This window comes from Manacus candei, unplaced genomic scaffold (assembly GCF_025592945.1).
Source record: "Manacus candei isolate 608988 ecotype Guabito, Panama unplaced genomic scaffold, ASM2559294v1 h1tg000056l, whole genome shotgun sequence".
In the NCBI taxonomy this organism is placed as follows: Eukaryota; Metazoa; Chordata; class Aves; order Passeriformes; family Pipridae; genus Manacus; species Manacus candei.
Genome location: NW_026138104.1, coordinates 10,583,277 through 10,609,989, shown reverse-complemented (window position 1 = coordinate 10,609,989; position 26,713 = coordinate 10,583,277). Strand labels below are relative to the sequence as shown.

The following is a 26,713-nucleotide window of genomic DNA, read 5'->3' as shown; positions in this document are numbered from 1 at the left end:
TTGAGTAACAAAGTTGAGGCTGGAATCTTAAGTTTGTTATTGCTAGTAAGAGCTAAGAAGATACTGATGTTTTCTCACTATTCTTTTAATTCCTTTCTTTTTACCACAGAAAAACATTTTGTGTATCTGATAAATTAATGCAGTTCTCATGTTCTGCCAATAAATCATTAGTTTTCTGTTTATAGCTGGTTTCTCTAAAATTCTAATCTGTAAGACCATGTTTAAGCACACATTCTTCTTAAAATGCTCGTAAACTGTAACATATACAATATCTAATATCAGTCTTTTCTCCCTCAAATGATTGGCTTCATATTTGTAGTTCACTTATTTCTGATTTGTGTTTTGTATGAAATCACTTACTTATGCTTATCTTAGTCCTAGTTTTGACTCAGTTTTTTAAGTTCTGTTATTGGTACATCCTAGGGCATAAGCAGGAAGGAGGGCTTTTGTTTATATGAATTCTTGTTGGTTTAAACTATGATTTCTGTTTACTACTTAGAAGTACTTACATGCAGTTAATTTTCTACTGTAGCTATTAACAAATTTTTTACCTTTATAGATGTGCAAGTAAAAGCACTTTAGATGTGGAAGCTGAATGGAAAAAGAGAAAGCTTTCTTCTTTTCTCATCCTTTGCGGCAGAATGAAAAACAGTAATTATATATTGAGTTGAACTGAAACACTGAACTTAACCCTCATTCAAAGATGACTGATTTGTGGTTATCTAAAAGAGAAGAAAAATGATTGTATTAGATTAATTTAGAAGGAGTCAGTATTTCACTTAGGAAGTGGTGCTAATGTGATTCAGAGGTGGTATCTTGGATATTAATGTGTACTTCATCCCTGTTTGAAAAACACACCTGAGACTGGGACATTTAGTTTGGCATAATCTTGACATTGAAGTAAGTATTCAAATAAGGATGAGGAGGCCATTCTGCAAAGGAAAAAGGAGGGTAAGCTGTCATTCTAGGGTTTCTTAATTTTCTTTGGTGGAATTGTAGTTTACTGTGCCCTGATGTGGTGCTACCCTTGGGCGTTGGCACCGAGAGCCGTGTCTGTCTCTTGTGCAGCTGCTTTACGAAGCCCTGTGATCTGCCCTCACCTGCTCTGGGTCTTTGCAGGCTGGTAGGACCTGCTGGGAGTGATCTGCTCTAAAGCACAAGATCACAGGATGCTCTCCCAATGAGTAGTGGGATAACCAGTGTCAGGAGCCTATTGGGGACCATAGGAGGTCGTCTGAAGGACCTGGCATTCTAGTAGCTTGACCAGCATCCTCTGCAAATTCAGTTGCTTAAGTACCAGATTGGGCAACATCCAAGTTCTGCCTAGACCCTCAACTGTCTGGTTTTCCAGGTCTTGGGTGAGAGGGGGTTTGTGTGAAGATGAGTACAGCTAAAAGGAAAGCCTGTTTTTGAAGTGGAGATAAATACAAAAGAACGTAATCTTTTTGATGTTAAAAAAAAAGCGCTCTCCCAGGCATTAAAAGGTGATATGTTTTAGTAGTTGATTATCATTAAATTTGGATTAAATTTTGCATCAGGATGACTTCTTATACCACATCTTTGATAGTGGAGTGGCTGAAGACTTTGTGCTGTCCAGTTAGCAAGTGAAATGCTCCCTCTTCTGATAATGAAAAGGAGAAACGAGGAAATCTTTGCTAGCACCATCCACAAGGTTGGCTAGGGTAAGCAAGGTTGATGTGCTGCCAGTGTGTTCTGGCTGGGTGGTTTTTTCATGTTACACTGATATTTTATTTTCCTGTGCATTAGGAAATTGGTTTTAGTGGGCATAGGATAACGTCAGAAATTGCCTTCTCATGGGTTCCTTTTGTGCTTTTGCAAGGTTGTATGCAGTGAATGTACTGTGCTCACTTTCCGGTGCTAGCTAAAGATTGTCCCAGCGCTGGAAGGCACACTATAGCCCATCTGCACAAAATACAAGTTTGCTGGTTTTGTGTCAGAATAGATGAAAGATCTGTCTTTCAGTTGGGTGTGAATATAACCTATGTGCATTTCCAAAACATCTGTCAGTGTAACATTTTAGAAGATAGCATTTGTTCTTTGCCTTTACTGTGCAGTTCAAAAGCAGGGAATATTTTTTGTGTTGTTTTTGTCACTTGTATGCAAATACAAATCTGCATGGGAAATTAGTGTTCAAGAATTTCAGTGTAATTTTTCCTGGGTGTGGACTTGAGCATAAAAAAGGAAACAGCAAATTTCCTTTTTTGGAAGAATGTATTGTACACATCGGCTATAGGTTGTTTAAAATTAGTAAGAAAATCAATAAACAGTGATAAACATTTTTTTCTATGTGTGTGTTATCTCCCTCCACTACAGATGTTGTTCACATAACTTTTCATGTTACATAACCATGTTGCAGATACCTCCAGTTTCAGAGAAAAACTCAACTTCTAGATTAAGGGGTAATTATACTGTGTAAGATTCCTGTCAGCATTTTTACCACTGCCAGCTTACCAATCTGGAGAGTGTTTGGATAGTAATAAAAGAGCTTGCACAGATACTACTTATTTTTGGTGCATAATTCCCTATGCAGTTTCACTTTCTAAATGAATAATGTCCATTTAATATGATTAAGATTTGCTTGTAGCTGGAAGCAGTTTTGATACTATGTCTCTGCAGAGTTTAAAAAAAAAAAAGAGCTCATTCATTAGTGATAACTCAAAACTCCGCAGTAGGCAAGTGGTTTGCAAATTTACCTGAATTTCATATTCCATGAAATGTTCCAATAGCCTTTGGACCATGAATTCTACTAAATATGTGTTTTGTTTTCATAGGAACATGGCTCTGTAGCAATTTATACCAATGTATGTCTTAACTGTCCCTCCTGCCTGTAGCTGCGCAGTTTTGCCATCCTCCTTGCACCATCTGCACCAACAGTGGAAGTCATAAGAATGTTCATTGAGTCATGGAAATAGCTGTTCTGGTTGAAAAATAGCTTGGCAAAAAATTAATTTTCATCTAGATCAGCTGTTTCATCAGTGACCATGTGCGTTACGAGGAACAGGAAAATGTGCAGCTCACAGCAAGAGAGTGTGGCACTGTGGCAATCCAGAGATCAGTTGTCATAAACTGCTGTGAAACCTCACAGCATCTGTTCATGCCAGTTTTAGTGCTCTTCTGACTTGAGTAATCCATCTTAGCTTGCTAGATCAGGTGAGAAATAACTCAGCAAGGAGTTATTGCTCAGCTTGTTCCACTGCCTCAGTTTAGAGGTGAAAGTATCGACCACAGTTGGCACGAGATAGATGAAGGGTGCCAAGGGGAATTTTAGGGCCTGGAGAAGCTGAACTGTCTCCTCTGTGCACACCTACTTGGCTACTTTGAGAAACCTTATCTTTTATTATCTTTTACAGAGCTCTTAGAAGCAGCCTGTGGACTCCAGGCTTAAAATCCTGCTCTGGAAAGCAGCAGAAGTATATGAATAGGCAGATTGTTCAGGCAAGGACTGTGTTTTATAAAGTACTTTGTGATATGTCTGGATCTTTTTTTTTTTTTTTTTAAAAGTCTTTTAAGGTTGAATTTATTTTTTCCTGAGATTGGTGAGCTCAAGTGCTCAAAGTGCTCAAACTTCAGAATTAAAATCTGGATGAAGTCCACTGTTTGTTTCACTATGTGCTTCTACCTAGCCAATTATTACTGCCATTGAATTAATAGTCATCATTAGTTATATATATAAAAATATATAACATGCATATGGAAAATTAAATATAGAGAGAATTAAATGTATATTAAAAATCTCATAGATACGGATTTAGAAGGCTGTATGTAGTTCTGTGGGATGATCAGATTTTTATTATTTCTGCATGTTCATTTTTCTGGACATTTACCTGACATTAAAAGAACATTGAGGATAAGAGTTGTTTCGTGCAAGTGGCATTCTAAATTGTGTTTGAATAGTGAATATATTGCAAAGAGTGAATATACAGTGAATCTTTTTAAAAACCTGCAATTAAATATTTGGATCCCATCTGTAAACATTACTCTGTGTACTTGCCATTCAAATACTGAATTAAAATATGAACAAACAGCAACAAAATAAAAACCTTCAGTATTTTATTCTCTGCTTGTCCTAACTTTTTTTGCCAACTAATTTATTCTAATAATCTGTAAAAATAAAATCATCATAGTTCCCCAAACCGGCTGGCTGTGTTACAGAGCGTTCATAAGCAATTCATCCAAGGTCAGCAGGGAAGGAAGGTTGGCCTGTGACAGCCTGAATTTAGGCTGGTTTAGCAGCAAAGAGCCTGGTGTAATTTTGAAAAGTAGTCAGTCCGACAGCCACCTGTCCCTTCATAGGAGCTGTTTCCTCAGCACTCCTCTGTCCATGTGGAGGTCTGATTTTTGCAGACACTTACAGAAAGTGGCTTTTGACGTGGAGGGAGATGGGATGACTCAAGGTCCAAGCTGACCTGACTCGGGATAGTAGTGGGGAAGGTCTATGAGTGGGAGTGCAGGGTCAGAGGTTGCTTTTTTGGAGATGCTGTAGCACTGCTGTTCCTTTCAGCAGCAGTTAACTCATCTTGGTTTTGGTTGCTGAAACTATACCCTGAGTGTTAATGATAGCTCCTGGTGGGTGAGCACTGCCCTGCAACGACAGACGGTTGCTCTTTGTGGTGTGCCAACTTCTGGCTTCCTGCAGTACCTGCAACAATAGCCAGTGAGACATTTGCAACTGTTTGCTCTTAAAGAAATAGATGAGCAAGACATTGTATTAACTGAAATTCTCTAGCTTTTTACTTAAGAACATACAAACCTCTGTTCTTCTTTTCCTTTAAAAAAAAGCTTGGATTAAAGTAAGTTTAGCCAGATGTTGTGACAGTCATGGAGGCAGTACAGCCTCGGAAGCATCAGTTACAGTCAGCTGTGTAAGAGCTATATTTATATGCTTAACTAAACTTTTTGTTTCCCCCTGTGTGGATAAACGTGAGGTTTAAGTTGCACAAAATTAAATAATCTCTTTATGGGAGCAGTAAGTGGTGCAGAGTGTGCGGGAATTTAATACCATCACAAGGAACAGACACACGTGTTTTCTACTAGAATGGCTTAAATCATTATGTGGCATTCCTAATTGTAATCTGTTTGTGATGGAACTGCTAAACTTAGCCAAGAAGTCTTGTAGACTGGCAAGACCTATGTAAACAAGCTAAATATTCAAATCACACTTTTTCTCGCCCCAAAAAGGTGCCACATTTAAGCAAGAGAAGAAATTAAATTATTATAGCAAAAACGACTGATGGTTCTAAAAACTTTTGAAAAGTAGTGAAACAACAGAGATTTTTTTTTTCTCTGTTCTAATCACAGTTGGGTCAAGAGGTGCTTGTGATAATGAAAATTCTGAAATATTTGTTACGGAAAAATGCCTACTGATAACAGTGAGATTGGGTACAATGATAATTCTTACAAATTTGTGGAGACAATATGCTTGGAGTCTGTAAGGCTGTGAAGTACTCAAACTATTGGAAACTTCTGTTGGAAAGAGCATGAAAAGTGGATATATTCGACAGCAACAGCGTTAAGGGGAAAAAAATTACGTGTTTTTGTTAGTGACACATACTCATCATATATTTATCCTTAAAGAGGAAGCTGTTTAGTTCTGCATGTATAAAAGTGCTATAGATGTAGAAAACACTTTCAACCACAGTATCGGTTGGTACCCATGGGCTTGGCGTGTTAGTGGTTTAGTGTTGGAGAGGTGCTGCCTTTGCAAGGTGCTTGCACACCAGCACAAGCAGCATATGTACAGATTTGATTGGTTTGTCCTTGCTTAAAATTCATAGAGCTTCATAATGTCCTTGTAGGAATCCCAGCTTTCTGTGGGCAGGATGCACCCACATGGGATTTCATAAGCACAATAGTTTGCGAAGTGTAGAGTAGCAAGTAGCTGCAAACTGGATTTTCAGGAAAAAAGATATAAATGTTTTAGTTTAAGCTAGTTATAAGTTATAGGTAACCAAGAGTTAAAGCACATTGCTGGTGTTTTAATTAGATGTAGCTGCAGGCTTCTGAGTGCTCTGCTGGAGAATATGGAGTTGTATTTCTCTCCTAATTTAATGTGGAACATTAAGCACAATACACCTGTTTGTTAATCTAGTTTTCCAAAATAGAGTTGTCGGAGTTTAAGCTATAAATTGCAGTCTGTGGATAACTGCCTGGGAAAAATAGTTACATAAGCTTTGGTGGAAAAAAGAATATTTTTCTCATGAGAAGGAGCACCTCACTTGTCTTCTAAACAGTTTCCTATATGTGGTGATCGTACACAGATTGTTCACATGAGCTGTGTCTAAGTACTACCTGCCTTTCAAGCATCAAGATGCTTTCCAAAGCAACTCCTAAACTGTAGAATCTAGGTTTCAAATTATGATTCAACAGACCAAGAGAACGTTATGCAAATAGTCTCTTTCCTTAACACCAAGCCTGGGACAAGGATGGATAATACAGCAAAGAGGAGCTCTTAAATTAATAATTATTTGGGGTATAGTAGTGCTACAGAGGTCTAGTCATGAATTACAAACCATCTGTGCAGGGTGGTGTGTAAATACACTTTTGAAATAAGGTCCCTCCTTCAAAAGTGGTGCTAACTAACCAATGTTAGTCCTGCCTGCACCACAGTGCTCTCCAAAAGTCACGAGAACAAAGGGAAGAGATCAAGGTTGCACTTGGGGTTTGCTGACTAGACAGCTTTGTCAGTAGCAGTATCTTCATGTCACCCCTGTGCATCTTTTTCTCATTCTTTTACCTTCTGTCACCATTGTCAGCGTGTCTGGACATGTGTGGCTTCTGAAGTAGAAATATGTTACTAAAAGACAAATCACGGTGTTATATTTGGGGCTGTCCTGTGCAGGGCCAGGAGCTGGACTTTGATGATCCCTGTGGGTCCCTTCCAGCTGTGAATAAATGGAGTGGGCTTCAGCAGCACTAGTATTCTTTACAATTTGCTGTGGAACTTGTTTTTGCTTGTGATGAGTATTATTTAGGTTTGCAGGATTGCAGGAGTTTGTCATTAAGTAAAATTATCAATGGATTTTGCTAATGAAAACAGTTACAAAAATGCAGTGAAATGCAGATAAAAGTACACTGAAATAAAACATGGCATGTAATGTATCCTAAAAGTCTACATTCTGTCGGTTCCTCCTGATTTTCCAGAAGCTACCTGGCTGCCTTTAGTTCCTTGTTGGAGGATAGGTATTCACTTTAAGTCCCTAGAGAAGTCCGTATAGTTCAGATTGGTCGGGTCTGTGTTTAGAGAGGGATTTCAGCTCAGTGTGCACTAGTCAGGGTAGTCATCCATGATACAGGAGATCTGCAGTTCAGGCTCTCTTCTGTGTCTGAGTGTGAACATACATCTGTTTCCCTTCACTTTCCTACAGGCTAGGGCATTTGGTGAGAAAGAAATAAAATTCATGCTCCAAATCATGATCCCAAGACTCTCTTTGTTTGTATGCATGAACAATATGCTGTAAATCTGTATATATTGCAGGGAACAGGATCTGGGACCCCACTTATATCTTTCTTCCACCTCCCACCATATGAGTGCTTCAGTAGATAAACAAGGGACAAAGCTATCAACTCATTTTCTGTCTCTGTGCCTTTCATTCTTTGTAGCAGCCTTGGTTTAATAAAAGAAGTGGAGATTGCTCTTTCTAGTAAATCCTGTAGAATGATAGAGCATTCCCAGGAAATATGAATGCAAACCCTTTGGGGCTGAGGAGGGACTTTAGCCCAGTTATCTTACTTCCTGTGTATGCCTCAGTACTGTAAAATATCTGGGATCCATTACCACCTTCTGTCGTGCAAATTGTGTCCTAACTGGATCTACCACTTTTTATCTTAAGGTGGAGAGATGTCAGATAGCAGAAAACTTTATCATCTGCAGTTGTTCTGAAATCAGTACCACTGTTTTTTCTGATTATAGAGGAAATTTATGCCTTCCATCAAGAAAAATCTCCTTCCTCACCCCCCTTCCCTGCAGCCAGGCACCTAACTTGGGCAGATTTGTTTCCACTCAGTAATTCAAATCAAGACCAAAAAATACTTTTCATGAAAATACCCAATTGCTTTTCATTCTGCTATTTAGAACTGTCAGTAAGTTGAGGGCTCCTGTGAAATCCAGGAAAAAATACCAGTAAATTCTCTATAAAAGCAATAATATGGTCAAATGGTATGAGTGCTTGTGAAGTTAGTGGTTCTGTCTGGAAGCAGCTGTGTCCTATATAAACTAACAAACCCCCCATACTCTGGGGACACAAGCTAATACCATGAACAGCCTTCCAGATCTGTTCTCATGAGCTGTGGCCTTGTACTTTACATGAGTATTTTCATGTATTCAGCTGAAGAGGCCGTGTGATGCAGGTGCCCATGCTGGGATGTCAGCAAGATCCACAAGTCTATTTTAGAACCTAACACTTACTGATTTTTCCCACTGAATCCAGTCTTTTTTGTGAAATTTAAGCTACTTGTTTTCTTGGCAAATTTTTTAGAGCTGTATGAATAAAGTATGGGTAATAATGTAGTATAACTGAGAATATTAGCAAACCAGTTGTGTTACTCTGTATGTTTGTCCACTTTACTAAGCATGGGAGCAAGGCACAGTAGTTTCCATGCCAAACTTGAAGAACTGTGAGATGTTTTCTCATGGATCAGGCATGCAGAAATGTGTATTCTCATCTTTTTTTGGACTCCCAGCCTGCAGGAGAATCTTCTGAACTAACCAGTGTGACATCCACTAATTACAGCAGATAACCTCAGATAACTGTACTGGAATGAAGGAGATGGTCTCCCTAACCTAAGCAGAAAGTCAGCTTTCTGTAGATTTTAACTCTCTTGTAATTAAAACTTCAGATCTTTATTATATATTATTTTGATATATGATGCCCCTCTAAAACAGAGTGGTTATGGAAGCGCTTTTCATGAGTATTTGGAGACTATGCTTGTTTTATTCCATTAACTTAGAGATAATAACTGACAGAGAGAAATTAGGTCCAGTGTGAAATACTGTTGTTTCTTTTAGGCTGTAGCGTCACAGTAGCTGGAGCTTTCTCAGTAAACATTTTGAGTAAGCAGTTTTGATGTGCTGCATTTTTTGTGTAAAACCTATTTCAGTGCTAAAGAATTTTTTATTTTGCTCTTTAATCTGGGTCAACATCCCATTCTTTCCATATTATTGCAAGCAGTTCAAAACCTGCTTTAACATCTGTGAAGTTGCCAGGACGAGAAAGAACATTGTGGTCTTGATGAGCCTTGCTGTCAGTAGGCTGGTAGGTAGGCTATTGAAGGAAGGCTTACTTGTAGCATTCCAGTTTGGATTGGAATGCTACCAAGTCCTGCTCGAGACTGGACTTAAGTTGTCCATCTTGACTGTTCCCATGAAGTTCATTTCTCCTACATGGGGTTACACTGCTAGCTCATCTCTGATGATGCAGGGTAGAAGTTGGGCCTCTGTGAAGGGCAGCCATCACAGGGCTGGTCCACATTCAGGGAACAAATAGTTTCGCAGGCTGAGTTAAGGTTTTGGTTCTTTGATTAAAATTTCTGGCAATTCAGCCATCAGTGTTTATCCCAAATCTCCATTTGTGTAATGAAGAATGCATCACGTAGTTTCTTAATGGTGGTCCTGGAGTTTGCTGTGCAAACAGTGTATTCCAACTATAATTCAATGTTACAGTAGCACTGATTAATTAAGTAAGATAGCTGTGAAGGTCACCAATGAAGGATTACCATTTTAAAATTTGTTGGAAAGTCTGCACCACAAACTTGGAAGTTTTAAATGAAAGTAACTCCTTGGTGTAAAACACTTTCATTTTTTATACTGTGCGTTTCTGAGCAATATACTTCTCTCAAGACAGAGCAGCAAGATACCATTTTACCACTTTCTTTTTCGACAAATTGCTTCTTTGCAGTGAATAGTTGTACAAGGAGATATGTTTGGAATTGTTGCATGTCCAGGCAAATTCAGGATTGTAATTAATGATGTCTGTTTGGGGAGTTCTGCTGTCAAGGGTACTTACAGGTCGTTGCTAGAGGTTTGTAGTATCTGTGTAATTGATGTCCAGTGTCACTAGGGTGGTTTGGTTTCTCCAGTCCGTTTTTTTTGCCCTTTTTTTTTGAAATGTGAATGGGATTCATCTTGCCAGTCCATAAAATTCACACTGAAAAGCATGGCCCTCAGCTACCACCAGGAGTGAGGGAAGAGGGACCTTTTTTAGCAGGGTAGCCATCGAGTCCTGAAGCAGGCGTCTCCAGAGACTATTTAATTCTGCTTATTTTAGAAACATGTCTCTTCCTGCTCTTTTTTTAACCAGAACCTTCATGCCTGGGGGTGGGGGCTTGGCTGTGTGACCAGTGTAGTCCAGCACACAACCACAGGCTGTGGCTGAGGACCAGGATCTTTTGCTCCTCCTTTTGCCCCCCACCCCCCCAAGTTCTCTTTTTCTCCATCCTCATCTCACCTCCTCGGCCATGCCAGGACAAGTGTTTTTGAAGCCAGAGGGCAGAAGCAAGAAGCAATCCACTTTGTTGGATTAGTGTTTTGGCCAGATCTTTTCCTTGTTCCAGCACTCCTTGGTGGCCACACTAATGCTGGCATTGGTCAGAAAGGAAAGTAGTAAGAATAATCAACCAGGATGTTGATTCACGAGGTCGAATAATCAACAAGGAAGATAGGGCAGCTCTCTGAAGTGACTTTCTATCCATATACTACATGAAAGTGGCTGTAAATATAATCTCAGCTCTAAGAGGAATCAATTCCGTACAGCGTTTCTGAATCAAGATTTGATTCTGTGGAAACACAGCTGATGCAAAGAGGTGTCAGTCTGCAGGAAGCACGAATGCTAGTCCAAAAGTGTGAGTTGTATATTCATTTCTAGGTTTGTAAGTGTAATTAGAGTGGTGTGTGGGCACGTGAGTAAGCTGGCTGGCTGGTTATGGCCTCAGAAAGGTGGTGTCTGCTCAGCAGCTCAGCTCTTACTGCACACTTAGATGTCTCCCTCGTGGTCTGAAGTGTGGTTGTGTGTTTCAGTAGAAAACTTTGCAGTAAGGCACGATTCAGTATGCAACGGGGGCAGATTGTGGTGTTTTCCTTTGCTTCCATTGACTTGGTGGATGCTGGATTACAGCGTCACATGAGGAGTGGCTGGGCTGAGGGGAATAATGCTGCAGCAACCCAAGGTGTTGTTCTTAACATGGCCTTAATTATCAGTATAAACTGTGGCCTGTGTCAGGTGGAGTGAAGTGCCAAGGTGGAGGGTGATGAGAGGAGGGCAGCATAGCCATCAGTATTTAATTTCAAAGGAATAAATGTGTCTCTAACTCTTATCTTTTTTTCTTCATCCTGTTTGCCCAGTTAATTTTCAATAGCAGAGATGCTATTGGAGTTCTAATAAATAAATTTAAAAAGCTGCAAAAAGCTTTCGTGCTGTGGAGTAGTAAACTTAATATCTAAATATCTTGATGATTAGCAGAATACAAAGATTCTAAATGTTCGATTTGCAAATTCAAAATTCCATGGAGGAATAATCCTTCCTTTTTCCTGTTATCACTTAATGAGTCTTTCATTTCAAATTAAAAGCTCCAGAGATTTCCATCAAAGCTGGTTTTATAAATAAAAAATTTTCTTCAAGCATTGCTGTTTGTCAAGACAGTAAAAAAAAAAACCAACGTGGAAAGCAAGGAATCCAAGCATTCAAGGTTATGTCCATATTTGTTTTTCTAAAATATTTAACAAATACAAAGTATGGTTCACAAATGTGCAAAAATAATTTGAAGATCAGTTTTTCAACAGCACACCATTTGCAGCCTTTTAAAAAGAATCCAACTGGTGATATAGTTGTTAAAGAGATTTCAGTTCTTGGCAAGCTTACTTTCTGTAAGCTTTGAGCTGCTTTTTTCAGGGAGGAAAAAAATTACTTTTTCAAGGATTCTGGAATATTTTTCAATGACTTAAAAAAGGGGAGAACAAGTATAACAGAAAATAGTTAAATGTTGCACAAAAACATTAATTTATTTCTTGTAACATTGGGGTTATTTTTCTGTGCCTGTCATCTGTGGCCGAATACTGACACAAAGTTGGGTTCCAGGGGTTTCCAAAGGCTTCCTCTAGCTGTCTGGTGTAGTTAGGAGTTATTTGTTTGGGTTTATTCCCTTAATGGAAAAATCTCCAACAGAGCAGTTCGTGGTGCTGTCTGGTGACTTGCAGGGAATGCATTTGACACCTCTGGGACCGGGCTGCTGCAGAGGCCAGGAGGAGGTTTGCATCTCTTTGCTTGCATTAAAGAACAATCAGAACTGAATCCAAATGAGCAAATCTCAACTCGAGTTTTTCCAAAACTCAGCAGCTGGATAAGCTGTTAAGCCACGGCGGCGAAGGAAGCGAGAGAGCTCGCGTGTGTCGGAGGGCAGGCGCTCGCTCTGGGAGAGGCATTGGCTTAGCCATATATGGAAAAGGACATTTTCCTTGTTAACTTTACAGGGAATCTGTGCCCAGAACTACATTCATCATGCGGATGCATTTCCACTGGAACGTTTCTCTTCCAAATGGTCTTAATCATAGTTTTAGCACTGTGTCACATCTTTGCTGACTTATTTATATAGTCTGTGTGGACTTGCTGTGCTTCCGCTGTTAGTCTGCCCTAAAAAGGTGAACTGTTTATAATTTTCTCGTTTTGGCTAACAGAAAGGATGGTACTAAACTGATGCCAGCAGCTTTGGGTTTCTTTTTCTCTGAAAAGCCCACGCCGTCCTGGGCTGTACTTAAAGCAAAACTGCTTCTCAAGTAACAAAATATCCTTTCACTTGAGGGAAGTAAGGTTTGCTGAACAGAGAACATACCTACCATAAAACCAGGAAAGAAGGAACCTAAAGGTTGATCAGCCTGGTAAGGCCTTGCCCTCTAGACTCCTGGTCCAGTAGGTGAGCTCCCACACCGTAACCACTGTCTTTCCTAAGCTTTGGTTCAGTCCCTTGTTCTGTGTTCCACCTACTCTCGTTTGTTTGGTATTGGTTACCCTCTGATTGACATTCGTAGTTGCACAAGTTGAATTTAGGTGATCACTTATAGAGGAGGCTTAGTGAAAAAGTGTTCCTGCAACAGAGTTTTTGCAAATGAGTGATCACCTCTGCAGCAACGGGCGGAGGGAAAAACTGGAGTTACATATGTGCCATAGGTAATGTTCAAAAGTTAAGTAAGATATAATATATTCACAGTTCAAACATTGGGGGTTTTATTATCAGTAATTTCTTATATGCATATGCATAACATCCAGCAGAGCCATTCCACAGCATATTCTCTTAATTCTTCTGAGTCTAAACACCACTGCCTGCCCTCTCACTGCAGCATCCACTGAAGAGCGGGCCAAAATGATTTATCAGAAAAACATGAACTGTTGTTGGATACAATTTGTTAGCAAAGGGTTGGCTTCTGTTCGAAACTTCCTCCATCAGCAGCCATCCCTTCTCAGTTAGGTCTGGCTGGATGTGCAAAATAACAGCTATGTTACAACCCTAGATCCGTGTGGGAAAACCAAAGCTCAACTGCTGTACTAATTTAAGCATTGCTCACTTTGTTGCTAAGTTATATGAAAAATAGTACATCTTCTAGAAAAATGACGTTAGTTTTTGAAGGGTCTGCCAAATTCACTTTTCCTTGGCTATATTGCAAGATATTTTTTAGAACAAAAAGTTATTAAGAATATTGTTTGCAGGATGACTGGAAAGGCTTTAATTAGCAATAACATTTTAGGATGACCAAGGAAACTGGCAGCTACTGTCCAAGTTCTCAGAATTCTTACAATGAGTAAAAAAGAAATAGAATTTAAAATAGTACCAAAATTTAAAAGATGTGATAACTGACTCTGGCTGACTACCCACTATTAGAGTAGAAGAAAATTTCAAAAAAAATGGCCTACTTGAAACCTATTTTAGACCTTAATCCTCTGCAGTACTAAGTGAAGTCTCTCAACTAATTAGGGAAAATGACAAGTCAATAGTTTATAAGTATTCAAATCTTGTCTCATAAAGCATGTAAATTATATAGTTTTGATGTAGGTATTTTTTCTGCCAGGCTTTCATTAATATTTATAGCACTGAACAAAGGGTAGAGTGTTTTTTCTTTGATATGGATGGTATCCATTAATTTTCTGTTGTCTAAAGAAAAAAAAGGGGGGCAGATTTTATATCAAGGATGCTTTATAGTGCATATTGTGAGAGAAAATTTCTGGTTTGGAGTATAAAGTGCAAAGTTAAGCTGTAAAATGCCCTTTGAATTCTGAGGAAAATGCTTTGGAAAGGGCCTTGGTATTTATCTTAGAGATTGGAATATCAAAGCTCTGTTTCCATCTTGTATTTCTGTGGTGTCTTTATTTAGAAGTATTTCTCTGATAATGTTCAGAGCATAAACATTTTTTTATAAGAAGTTAAAAGACTGGTCTGGGTTCTTCCCCCCTAACTGAATAGAATTTCCTTATTTCTCATAGCTTGCTGATTTACCTAGCATAAGAATATATCAAAATATTTCAAAGTAATTTAAGAAGCTCCCCTGTTTCATGTCTTCTGAATACAGTGTAGCCCACAAACATGTCAAGCTGGTACATCTAAGATAATTTGATTTGCATCTGCTCCGTGTTCCTTGTCTCCTGTGAAACACAGTTACATGTCTGCAGTTTCACGCAATTTTTTATTTTCCTTTTTGGTACTTAGTCATTACAATAAATCATACAATTTGGTTTTCTGGTTTTGTGTTTCAGACTACTTTAAAATTGTTCACATATGCTGGGGTCCTCTGTTGCTTGATATGGAATGGATTTGCTCAGCAAGGTGAGTCACTTGATTACAGTGCAGTAGTTTAATGCTGCTTTAAAGCTGCATCTGATTAGCAGTTATTTATGTAGATAGATGTATCCTCATTAGACAAATGCTAATGGCAGTAGGTCAGTCATATCTCATGTTAATAACCTGTTCATAGTTAGAACTTAATTTACAAAGCCGGAATGAAACAAAGTAAAATTTCGTTGTTAACACCTTTTTATAAATGAAACGACCGATTTGTGTTCCTTGCCAGGTGGAAGCGACTGCATAAAAGCGAATGCAAAATCGTGTGGTGAATGTATACAAGCAGGACCAAACTGTGGCTGGTGTAAAAAAACAGTAAGTGTTGCAAAATTTCTTTTATGGTTTGGGGTTTCAAATTTTAGTAACTAGTTTAACTGCATAGAAATGTCTGTTTTCTTTACTAATAGTTCCCCCTAGCTACTCAATTTGATAGTTATTTGTACTTGAAAAATCAGATACTGTGATTTTCCCGATGTCCTGATTTGAGTCTAAATGCTTTTCACAATGTGTTTACTTCTCGTTTTCCGAATCTTCAGGGTATACAGACCCTACAGGCCATCTTCATGGTTACTTAAAATGTTCCTACATGGAATATGTCTGGGTATGCTTAATTATATTCTTCCAGTAACATTAGAGTAAGAGCTAATTTTAGACAGATGTAGGTGGAGTAGGGGAAGAGATTGAAGGGGGTTTTTTTATAAAAGAAAGATGTTCAAATTTTAGTTTTCTGTTATTGGTAGACTTGAGGGGTAGGAGATTGGTTTGTGTGGGTGGGTGGTTTGTTTCAGTATGAAACAAAAAGAGTACTTTCTTATGTTAGTAAAAATTAAGTTCAGGAAATTACAAAATATAAGGTGATCTGAATTTGTGTGACTTAACCAGTATATGCTGAAGTATCTTCTTCAGGTTAGAAACAGAAGAAAATGCTTTCTGTAGTTTTTCTTTGGTTTGTTATTGAAAACTGAGAAATCTTCCTGTTTCTTGTTAGGAGATAATAATGTATATTTATTTCCTTATAGTACCTACTTACTATCCCCCAAACCAGCTTGTAAACTTTCAATGATTAATTAAACTGACTGACTTTAAAATTTGGTCTTGAGCTGTCAGATTCCTGGTAGGTCTTTGTCATCAAGAACTAACAAGCATTAAGATACATTTATTTATATGCATATTTGGGAGGGGGCAGAATCAGAATTGCCAAGTATGTCAATTAGAGGCCTTATGTATTTATCTTTGAGGTTAAGAGCTTTTTTTATGTTTTGAGGTAATTTGTTGTTCAGAACAAAGTTACCAGTTGGTTTTGCTTATGGATCTTACTTTCGGATTGAACTTCCCCAAAATAAGAGTTGTCTGTCTTTGCCCTGCTCTGTCAGCATATGGCCATTATTTTGTTGTAGAATACCAAGCTACGCTTACATAATCTTTAATTAAAAAAGAAAAAGAGTTAAAAGGGAGGGTAGTTGCCAAGCAGGCTGTACAAGTGGGTTCACGTTATTGATGACTATGTGAAGATGAAAGCTTTTTCCATCTGCTGTCACTTTTAGAGCAGCCAATTTAAATGGATGTCCTGCATGTGATGGAGGTGACATTGCATTTTATTTTTTTCTTTCATCTTATTTACATCTTACACACAGATAAGTATAAGTAGAATCAAATTCCTGGACTAAATAGTAATCACTGATGTATCATTTAATACATTTCAGGACTGTGTGTTTTATTACTAAACTTCGGGGAAAAAAAACACAGAGTCATTGTGGAAGGAGTTACTGTGGATAGAGTGCAACAAATTGCACATAGCTGTAAACTTGATTCTCTTTTGCCTGTGTTTTCTAGGACTTTTTGCAAGAAGGAGAGCCAACATCAGCCCGCTGTGATGACTTGGCAGCACTAAAGAGTAAAGGCTGTCCTCTGGAAGATATAGAAAATCCCAGAGGAAGCAAACAGGTGCTTGAAAACAGAGAAGTAACGAATCGTAAGAAAGGTGCTGCAGAGAAGCTGAGACCAGAAGCCATTACACAGATCCAGCCACAAAAATTAGTACTGCAACTAAGAGTCGGTAAGGACAGTTTCGTTCTAGTCTCAGGATGATCTTTCTGCCACCACCACATCTGCATTTTTTGATTTGAGTGTGTAACCATTTTGTTACAGAAATTACTATTGCTCAGATAACCTGAATTGATAGCAGAGCTATTCAGGTCAGCCCCGGGTGTTTAGATACTTCAAGTACTGTTTGATTTTTATGAAAGATATTATTACTTGTTCCCAATAGTACTTAGGAGAAAATTGATACAGCATGGACTGATACATGGATGATAAAGGTAAAATTGTTTTGCTTTTAGTATTCTGTAGTTGTTTTTCTTCAGTGTGGTTTCTTAGAATGAAAGTAGAGCAGTGAGCAAAAACGTAGAGAAGTTATGAGAGCATTTCCTTTTGCTTGAAGTACTGCTGCTACCTAAAGTCTGTGTGTCTGAATGGAATGGTTGTGTGGTTATGCAGCAAGATTTTTGGATTGCTGTGTAAAATACTTTCCAGAGGCTAAAGATGTGGACACAGGACTACAGTAATGAAAATAAAGTAGATGTGTACCATTTCTATCCCCTAAAGAGAACTTTCATGCAAATGGTGGGGATCGGGAGGAACAGGACTGGTGGATCACAGTTCTTAAAACAATGGAGATTGTCCTTAAGGAGATCTCTCAGGTACTGTAGACACACTGAATAGCTGCCTTGTATTTCCCTGGAGTAAGAGCCTGTGCTTGGGGTCAGCTGCTTAGTGGTGGTTGCATGAGTAAGTGGAAGGTGATTGTGAAGCAGCTCAGCGTGATGTGGAGAGGACAGAAATGAAAGTTATTTTGCAGTTTTGGTATTGCCCATGTTTATTTCTAATGTGAACTTTTTCACTTCAAACTAAATTATTGTTTCTCTGTTGACACAGAATTTTCTTCATCAGAACATACCAGGGACCTAAGCAACCAGAGTATAATTACCCAAAAGATTATTACTCTGTTTATAAGCACTTCTCTTGGTATAAGTTCTCTGATGAGAGACTGTGTACTGGCAGAGGGGGATACTTGCTTTTTGTGCAGGCTCTTTCAAATGAAAATCTAAATAGGTTTTGGTGGTTGTTTTTTTGTTAAGCAAATGTTTCCTAATTATTAAGTGAACTTAAGCAGCAGCAATATCACCATTTAAGTTCAGTGACTGAAAGGAGCAGGGGGGAAAAACTTGGAATTCTGTTCCTTACTTCATATAGAATACTTTTCCATTTTCCAGGGAAGGGGATGTGTGGTATGTGTGTGCAATTCTTCTGCACTGTCTTTCAACATCAGAATGAGAGTACGTGCTTCTGTTGGTAAAATGCAGGGTCTGGGCTTACAATCACAACAAAGAGTAATTTGCCGTTCTCTCAGTCACATTTCTGACCTCTCAGCCTGGTGGTGCAAAGTAACTTGCAGTGTTCCATCCAGAACTGATTTTTCTTGTGTAAACCTATTTAAACAATGTGGGTTTTTTAACTGAGAACTTTTGGAGTCATCGCGGATGAAAATAGGTGTTGAAAATTTGTGCTATTAGATCTCACAGGAACCTTGTTAAAATGATTTCAAGTGTGAAGATTTGAAATTGCAGCAACTACCTGAGGCTTGATTTTTGGCAGGCTAGTATTTTGTATGGGGAGATAAAGTATCTTGGAAATATGAAGTTGAACATGGGAAAGAAACACTTCTTGACATTTTCTTCATCATGATTTGATGTTAAGCATTTTAATTAATCAGAGAAAATTAAACCTTCATAAGTGCTTCCAAGCCTTTTCTTAGAAAGGATTTTTTTTGTCAGTGCAGTTGTGGAATTATTAATGGTTTCTATTTGTTGTTTAATCTCTGAAACAGGGGAACCCCAGACATTTTCATTAAAATTTAAGAGAGCTGAAGACTACCCCATTGACCTTTATTATTTGATGGATCTCTCTTATTCTATGAAGGATGATTTAGAGAATGTGAAAAGTCTTGGAACAGCTCTGATGTTCGAAATGGAAAAAATAACTTCAGATTTTCGAATTGGTAAGAAAGATTTGCCTATTCTAAAAAAATAATAATTAAAAACCCCAAGTTTCCTTCCTGATGTTTTTCACATGATTGTATACAAAGAGTAAATTTTTTTTCTAACTTAGCACTATTACATGAGATGTTCTAATACATAGAACCTGTTGAACAACTTAAAGAGTACTTAGTTTTGGTGGAGAGAGTGGAACATAAACAAGTATGAGAGCTATTTCTAATGCTAGCTCAGCTATAATGTATTTGAATTCTGTTGTGTCATAATATAAATGAGACTTCCATTCTTCAACTTACAGAGATTTTATTGTTCTTTCTTAGGATTTGGCTCTTTTGTGGAGAAAACTGTGATGCCTTATATCAGTACAACACCAGCCAAACTCAGAAATCCTTGTACAGGTGACCAGAACTGTACAAGTCCATTTAGCTATAAAAATGTGCTCAGCCTTACCAGTGAAGGAAACAAATTCAATGAACTTGTAAGCAAACAGCACATTTCTGGAAATTTAGATTCTCCTGAAGGTGGATTTGATGCAATAATGCAGGTTGCAGTTTGTGGGGTAAGTGTGTGTTACTTTTTTTTACTACTCTGTTAGATGAAATTATTTGAATACAGCCTTAGTGTTTTGTGGTGGCTGATGTTGGAACATGTTATCTCACGTGAACAAGACAGGATAGATGAGACAAGCTGCATGGATACCTGTGTTTGGCTTTTGTGGAGAGCTCTAGTGAATGAATGAAACTGGGAAATGTGAAAGTGCCGAACAGAAGTCATGCTGACAGCAAATAGATATGTTCCCAAGACAAATTTTTTTAAAGTTTGCTGTAGAAGAAAAGTCAAGTTCTGCTTAAAAGTGTGTGAAATCCTGAGTATGCAGCTATTCTCAGATTATTTCAAAGGTCTCTAAGCTTCTTGTAATTGTGGTTGCAGAAATTTGGTTTATTATAACTTCTACTGATTTCTCAGAAGTAGATGGAAACCTTTATTATTTATTTTTGAAGACCTGAAGATTCTTTGATGTTTGTGTAGCCTTGACAGACTATTCTATGCTCCTGTACAAAATGGACTCCCAAAAAATCAATATCCAAGTTTATTGCTTTGTTAACATATTATTTTTGCTGTTGAGCAATGGAGTGGGGACCTCCTGAAACAATCTGGAGTCTTGTTTTAAAAGTGCAGTGTAAGCCTTCTAGATTTTTTTGGTGGTAACTGGTATTATATGACACTTTTACATGGTCTTCTCTCCTTCAATTAGTTAGGGCTTCAGCTCCATGGAATAATTTAAAAAAAATAGGGAAGGACACGTTACAGAATTAGGCCCTGCAGCTGTGGGACAGGATGCTCATGGGACAGTCCTATGGCAAGCACTGTGCTGGGTACAAATCTGCATTAGATTGGCAAAGCCTGGTGATGAGGGGCAGTCCAGACTGCAGCAGTGCTGCTCACCAGCATTCCCTGTGCTCGGGCTGCGTGGCTGTGGCTCAGGAGTGGACTTGGCATTAAAGAACTGGACTGATGTGCCTGATTTCTAAAACCCTGTCGCTCTTCAGATACTCTAGTGAGAACTGAACAGATCAAAGTCTGTCACAAAAAGCGTTTCTTGCCTTTGATGCAGAAGCTGTGGCAGATGTTTTGGAGCAGACATTTAATTAAATGCAAGCGCTCTCAAGGTTTGTGTGAATTAATGTTTTCCAGGGTGATACTTGTGCAGTGGGGCTTCTCTTAAATCTGTCTACTTTTACATGCATTTATCTCTCAAGTGTTGGTCCCCAATGCTATAAAATAAATCGGTACAAAATACCAAAAATCCATTTGTGTTTTTTCCCAAGGAACAAATTGGCTGGAGGAATGTTACAAGGCTACTAGTGTTTTCCACGGATGCTGGATTTCACTTTGCAGGAGATGGTAAACTTGGTGGAATTGTTTTACCAAATGATGGGAAATGTCATCTGGAAAATAACGTGTACACAATGAGCCACTATTACGTAAGTCTTTACCTCATCTTCTAGGGAAATTAATATTTTGTGATGCTTAAGCTCAAAAACCTCATTAGGTCATCTGATACAGTTTCAAACCACTACATTTTATGAACTTTACCTGTTTACCTCTATATTACATAAAGTGATATTAGCTTAACTAAAGCAAATGTGCAGGAATTAATCCAGTCTTAATTGGAAAATTTCAAGAGATGGCAACTTTCACACTATGATTTGTGCTGTTGGATTTTAACCTTTTTGATAACTAATAATCCTAGGTGTCCACTGTAGGATAATTGCAACGGCTATGTCCCATTATTTTACCATTTCACTAGTCTTTGTGTTTAGAATATTTTACTACTGTAAAACAGCATTTTGGACAGTTTTTTTTAAGACTACTTGAAATTTTATGATGCAAAGTTTATGGTAAAAGTATTGTTAGCATTGCCTTTGTTTATTGATAAGTAGATCAGGCAAAAGGTGGAAAAAATATTTACTGGATGACGTGAATACAATAAGCTTTACAAAGTTTGTGTGCTCGTATATTCTTAACTTTAAGTGAATATTGTTCAATAAAACCCTAAAATTAATTCAGTTTTATTTCATCTTTTCTTTATGAAGCAGTGCAAAAGGTAGTGGTTTTCAGGGAGATAAGTCATATGGAAAACTACTGAAGGTAATTTTCTGAGAACATTGAGATTAAGGATTTAACTTGGAGACTTTGTATGGCAGGAAATAGGATAATGTCACTGTCAAGAAACACCTGTCTTCATGGGGCATATATGGAATCAGTGCCTGTTTGTTTTCAGAGGTTGTTTTGCTTTAGGACTGTGACATGAGCTGGCTAGTTAGGAGTATATTTCTAAAGATTATTTGTATCTATGATGTCAGAGTATTTCTGATTGTTTTCTGGCAGTGTGTCCCAAATTTGAATTATATTTTATGCTTGATTTTTATAGGATTATCCCTCTATTGCTCATCTGGTACAGAAACTTAGTGAGAACAATATTCAGACAATCTTTGCTGTTACTGAAGAGTTTCAGGCAGTCTATAAGGTAAAGAAATTGCTCTGAAGTCATTGAAATTTCTTTATTTTAAATTAAAATAGTTGTGGAAGTAAGTGATATGCAAGAAATATTTTGCTACTCATGTTTTTATTATTAAGCCATTTTTACTTGTTCACATCAAAAGTGACTGTGTGTGTAATATCCGGGGAAAGAGTGCCCTTTCTCCTTGCCATTTTTCAGACTTTACAGGTAGGAGGGAGTGGAGAGCACATTTGCAGTGCTAATTTTTGTGAACATTTTTACAGCAAAATAGCTGAGAGGGGCGTGGACACTGAATCAAGAGACACTCTTATGAAAGAACATATTTTGTCCCTTGTGGTCTATTTATATTCCTGATGTTTAAAATTAACTAAACGGCTGGATGTGATTGTGCAATAGGAAATAACTGTGTAAAGGACATGCATATTTTTCCTTGTTTTTACCTAACAAGGTGGTTTTTTGGTTTTGGGGGCTTTGTTTAAAGTGTATTCATATTGTAAGTTTTTTCTGTTGGAAAGAGATACCTTCCTATCTTTAATGTACTCCAAGTGTGGTTGGAGACATGTTGTATGTGGTAAACTTGTGCAAGAAAAGGTCTTAGTGTTCTGTTACCAAATTTAGCATGAAAATTCAAAGGAGAAGAAAGGGCTGGGTGTTTGTTTATGCAGGTAGTGCTGTGTATAACCTGAAAAATCTTGATGATCTCTGGCAACACTTCAGCTTTTGAAGTACTTGATCTTGACTAGTTAATCCACTAACACATTATATCACCATTTATACTACAAATTATACTTTGTTTGCTAGTAAGACTGTAATTTTGCTTCTGCTTTTGCAAATATTGAAAGGAACTGAAAAATCTGATACCAAAATCAGCAGTGGGAACATTGTCTTCAAACTCCAGCAATGTGATTCAGCTGATCATTGATGCATACAATGTAAGTTCAGATTTTATTTGGGATGTATTAATTTTTCTTGCTCCTAAATTGTTATGAGTTTTTCAAGCAGACTCCAGAGTGGATTAGTTGATATACTACACTGTAAATATGCCCCGTTGCTGTAAAACCACATTAGATATTCAGACACTATGACAATAAGAGCTTAGATGACTAGAAAGATACACTCTTAAAGTCATTTAAAATGACATTAGAAACAGTTATCATCCACGTTTTCACTTTCAAAACATAAAAACCCACAAAACAACCAAAACCCACATTGTTCCTTCAACATCTCCACATCTTGCCTTGCTTCCAAGTGGAAGCAAAAAAAGCTGTTTTGCAACTTCTTCAATCCCAAAGGAGGTGTCTGTATCAGCCTCAGGGACTCTTGGGTCCTGTTCCAAAGTATTGTCTTCATTGCTGTGTTGTGTAAATGAGCCCCATTTCTCCTTTGGAGTACACAGGGCAAACAAGTGCCTCCAATGTCTGTGGAAACCTGCCCTGACCCTGTATAACAGGGTTCAGACATGAGAAGGAGTCACCACAGAGTGGCTTTGGGTAGCCTTGGGCTGGTGTTTCTTGGCACATTTCTTGGAACTTACATAATTCCAGTGTGCCCGTGGGATTGGTGCCTGACCATGCCTAGTTGTATAATGTCTTTTCTTCAGCAGAATGCATATGCAACTCAATCTGAAGTTAGCTAATAACTGTTGTTTTAGTCCCTTTCTTCAGAGGTTATCCTGGAAAACACTAAGCTACCAAAAGGAGTGACAATCAGTTATAAGTCTTTCTGCAAAAATGGAGTGAATGATACACAAGAAGATGGAAGGAAATGTTCTAACATTTCAATTGGAGATGAGGTAACTTACAGTATATGTGCTGCTACTGAAATACAAAATTCATTTAGTGTTCAACACGGCATTTCTTTTTAACAGTACAGACAAAACTCCTTTTAGTAATATGGCTCTCCATTTATTTTTCTTTGCAGGTTAGATTTGAGATTAATGTAACAGCTAACGAATGTCCAAAGAAAGAACAGAATGAAACAATTAAAATTAAACCACTAGGATTCACTGAAGAAGTGGAAATTAATCTCCAGTTCATCTGTGAGTGTCAGTGTCAAAGTGAAGGAGAACCTAATAGTCCAGCCTGCCACGAAGGAAATGGAACATTTGAATGTGGTGCATGCAGGTAAATAAAGAGACATTTTGTTTATTTTTGCAAAAGAGAACTATGAGCAAAATCTTTGTTTCCTTAATTAGGGTTTAATAATTTTTTTAATGAAAGGACAAGAGTTACTGTTACAGGCCTATTTCTTTTAGGGTGTATTGAAATACTGCTGTATCTCTGCAAATAATCCTTATGCTGAAATTCATAGTATTGATCATTAGATCACCAGTACTGTACAAGTCACAATTCAAATTTGACCTTGAGTCAGTACTTTAAAGAGTATAGGTCTTATTGCTTTTTCCGTTCTTTTAGTTTTGAGGTCTGTGCAATAGGGCAACATTATGGATTTATGGAAAAAAAACGTGATGTTTTTGCAAGTATTCATACTGATCTAATTATATGCTTCCAATATGACATTTCTTAATTTTGAGAAATTCAAAGACTTTCTAGTTTTTTGGTATGAGCTCCTACCAAGATTAACATCAGTTGTTTCATAGCAGGAAAGAGCAACACCTCATAAAAAAACACCTTTTGTTTTGTCCCTTCTCCCTGCTTTATTTTTAACCTCTTGGAGTCTTGTTTTAATGTTTCTTCTAATTGCATATATGTATAAAACTTTCAGAATATAAATAATTTTTTATGTACTTATGCCTCTGAAAGGTCTATTATTGCTCATCGTGAGGATTAGATTACAAATGTATTCCTTATTACGTATTTGAAAATTAAGTAAACTTCTATTCAATTTTCTGGAGTTAGCACACAAATGAAAGCAGTGCAACATCTTAGAGTTTCAGTGGAGACTGGTTAAAGATCAACCTAGGAAGTCAAAAAGGTTTGATCCTTATTTTCTTCCCCAAGAAATCTACAACAAAAATGAAAACTGTTTCTTGGAAACCCTTGAGATGAGAATGGTAAGAGACAAATGGAATTAAGATCTTCTCTAGCAGAACACAATCTAGGACTTTGGAAGACTCCAAGTTTTTGGTTCCTGCTCAGTGAACTGTAATTGAAATAAAAGAATCCTCATTCCTCATGGTTTAATATATGACTTAATAAAAACAAAGCAGAAGGTACTGACTTCACTCTTACAGGACTTTTGGTGTGAGATGGACTCACATCTGCCTGGTGAAGTATTGGTAGTTAACAAGATTCTGGAAAGACCAAGGTGTGGCCCCCTAACTGCTTGCTTAGTGTTCTGTAAGTTGAAGAATAAGCCATTTTGTATCCAGTATTATGGTCCATTGCCTCATTCTGCAGTCAATTTTTGATGTTCCTTTTAAAGAAGGAGAACAGATTTTCCCATCTTTCTGTAGAAAGACTTCTTATACTTGGTGTCACTGTCTCTGGTGTCCCCGTGGTTTCATGTGGGCGAGAACAGGCCTGTGGGTAAGCACAGCCTTTTGTTTTTGTAACAGTAGCAGTTTCCCAATGAACTGTTGACTCTGATGGACACCATATAACAATCTGGCAATCACTGATGGGAAGGAAAGCAACTTCCATTTGTTCATCAACATTTTAACCTTGATAATGAGAAGGGCTGATCCCCAAGGATCTTGGTTCAGCAGCTCTGAAGATCATCTGTTTAATTGCTGTTCATAGGAATCTTTTCACTGAAATATGACAGCAGCTACAGTGAACAGTCACTGTCACCTAAAAAATAATTACTGTTCTGTCACATGAGAAGCATTAGGAGTGATTATGTGACAATTTAGTTAGAGGTACTTTCTCACCTGGAATATCAGGTAAGATAATCAGCATAAGAGCAACTTAGTCCAGTTTGCTCCTTCAAGAATGGGTACATACATGTCAGTTGGAAATCTCATTTGAAATTTAATTTGGAACATCCCTTGAGAGAGGATTCACTTTTACTCCTGTTCTCTGTGCATTTTTTGAGGGCTTTTTATTGTGTGACTTTTAAATGAGGTTAAAATCTCAGTCATGTTTTTACCTTGCAGATGTAATGAAGGACGTATTGGAAGACTCTGTGAATGTAGTACAGATGAAGTTAATAGTGAGGATATGGATGCTTACTGCAGGAGAGAGAACAGTACAGAAATATGCAGTAATAATGGGGAATGCATCTGTGGACAATGTGTATGCAAGAAAAGAGAAAACACCAATGAAGTGTATTCTGGCAAATACTGTGAATGTGACAACTTCAACTGTGATCGATCGAATGGTTTGATTTGTGGAGGTGAGAAACTACTTTGGTTTTCTGCAGGCAGAGCTGGTCAGCAGCATACAAGTCTGTCATCTCTACCTAAGAGAGTAGCTTAATCATAGCCACTTGGTAACAGAGATGAGAGTATCCACAGGTTTAGTGATTGCAAACATCTATTAATGAAACAGCCCTCTTACCAAACAGCATTTTAATACACATTTCACCTTTCTTGAATCACAGCTCCAGGAAGGATGTGAAGTGAACTTCACTTCTGCTGTTTTTTACAGAATTACCTTCAGATATTGTAGTAAAGAAAAAGTAGTAAAGAAAGCTGGCTCAGTATAACCACTGTGTCAATAGAAAGAGAGAATGACCTCAGCTTACTTGTAATCCAGAAAAACACCTTAAGCACTTGAAGCAAGACCTTGATGCCAGGTAATTCCTGAAATCAAAAGCAATTTAAAAAAATCATTCAGCAGCCAGTATCTAAGTTATTTTGCTGCATATATCTTTGTCCTATAACTTCCTTAGGTTG

The 26,713-nt window shown here is 37.8% G+C and overlaps 1 protein-coding gene across 2 annotated transcripts in view; it reads left to right on the top strand.

The window, feature by feature from the left end:
- Positions 1-26,713, top strand: part of ITGB1 (integrin subunit beta 1) — a 44,321-nt gene that overhangs the window by 5,146 nt on the left and 12,462 nt on the right. For both annotated transcript variants that reach the window (XM_051802370.1, XM_051802371.1), the window contains exons 2-12: positions 14,754-14,823; positions 15,068-15,153; positions 16,672-16,894; positions 18,725-18,895; positions 19,211-19,449; positions 20,720-20,875; positions 21,826-21,921; positions 22,758-22,847; positions 23,567-23,707; positions 23,836-24,038; positions 25,973-26,211. In XM_051802370.1, coding sequence (XP_051658330.1) covers positions 14,754-14,823; positions 15,068-15,153; positions 16,672-16,894; positions 18,725-18,895; positions 19,211-19,449; positions 20,720-20,875; positions 21,826-21,921; positions 22,758-22,847; positions 23,567-23,707; positions 23,836-24,038; positions 25,973-26,211 — 1,714 coding nt within the window. The remainder of the gene's footprint in view (positions 1-14,753; positions 14,824-15,067; positions 15,154-16,671; positions 16,895-18,724; positions 18,896-19,210; positions 19,450-20,719; positions 20,876-21,825; positions 21,922-22,757; positions 22,848-23,566; positions 23,708-23,835; positions 24,039-25,972; positions 26,212-26,713) is intronic.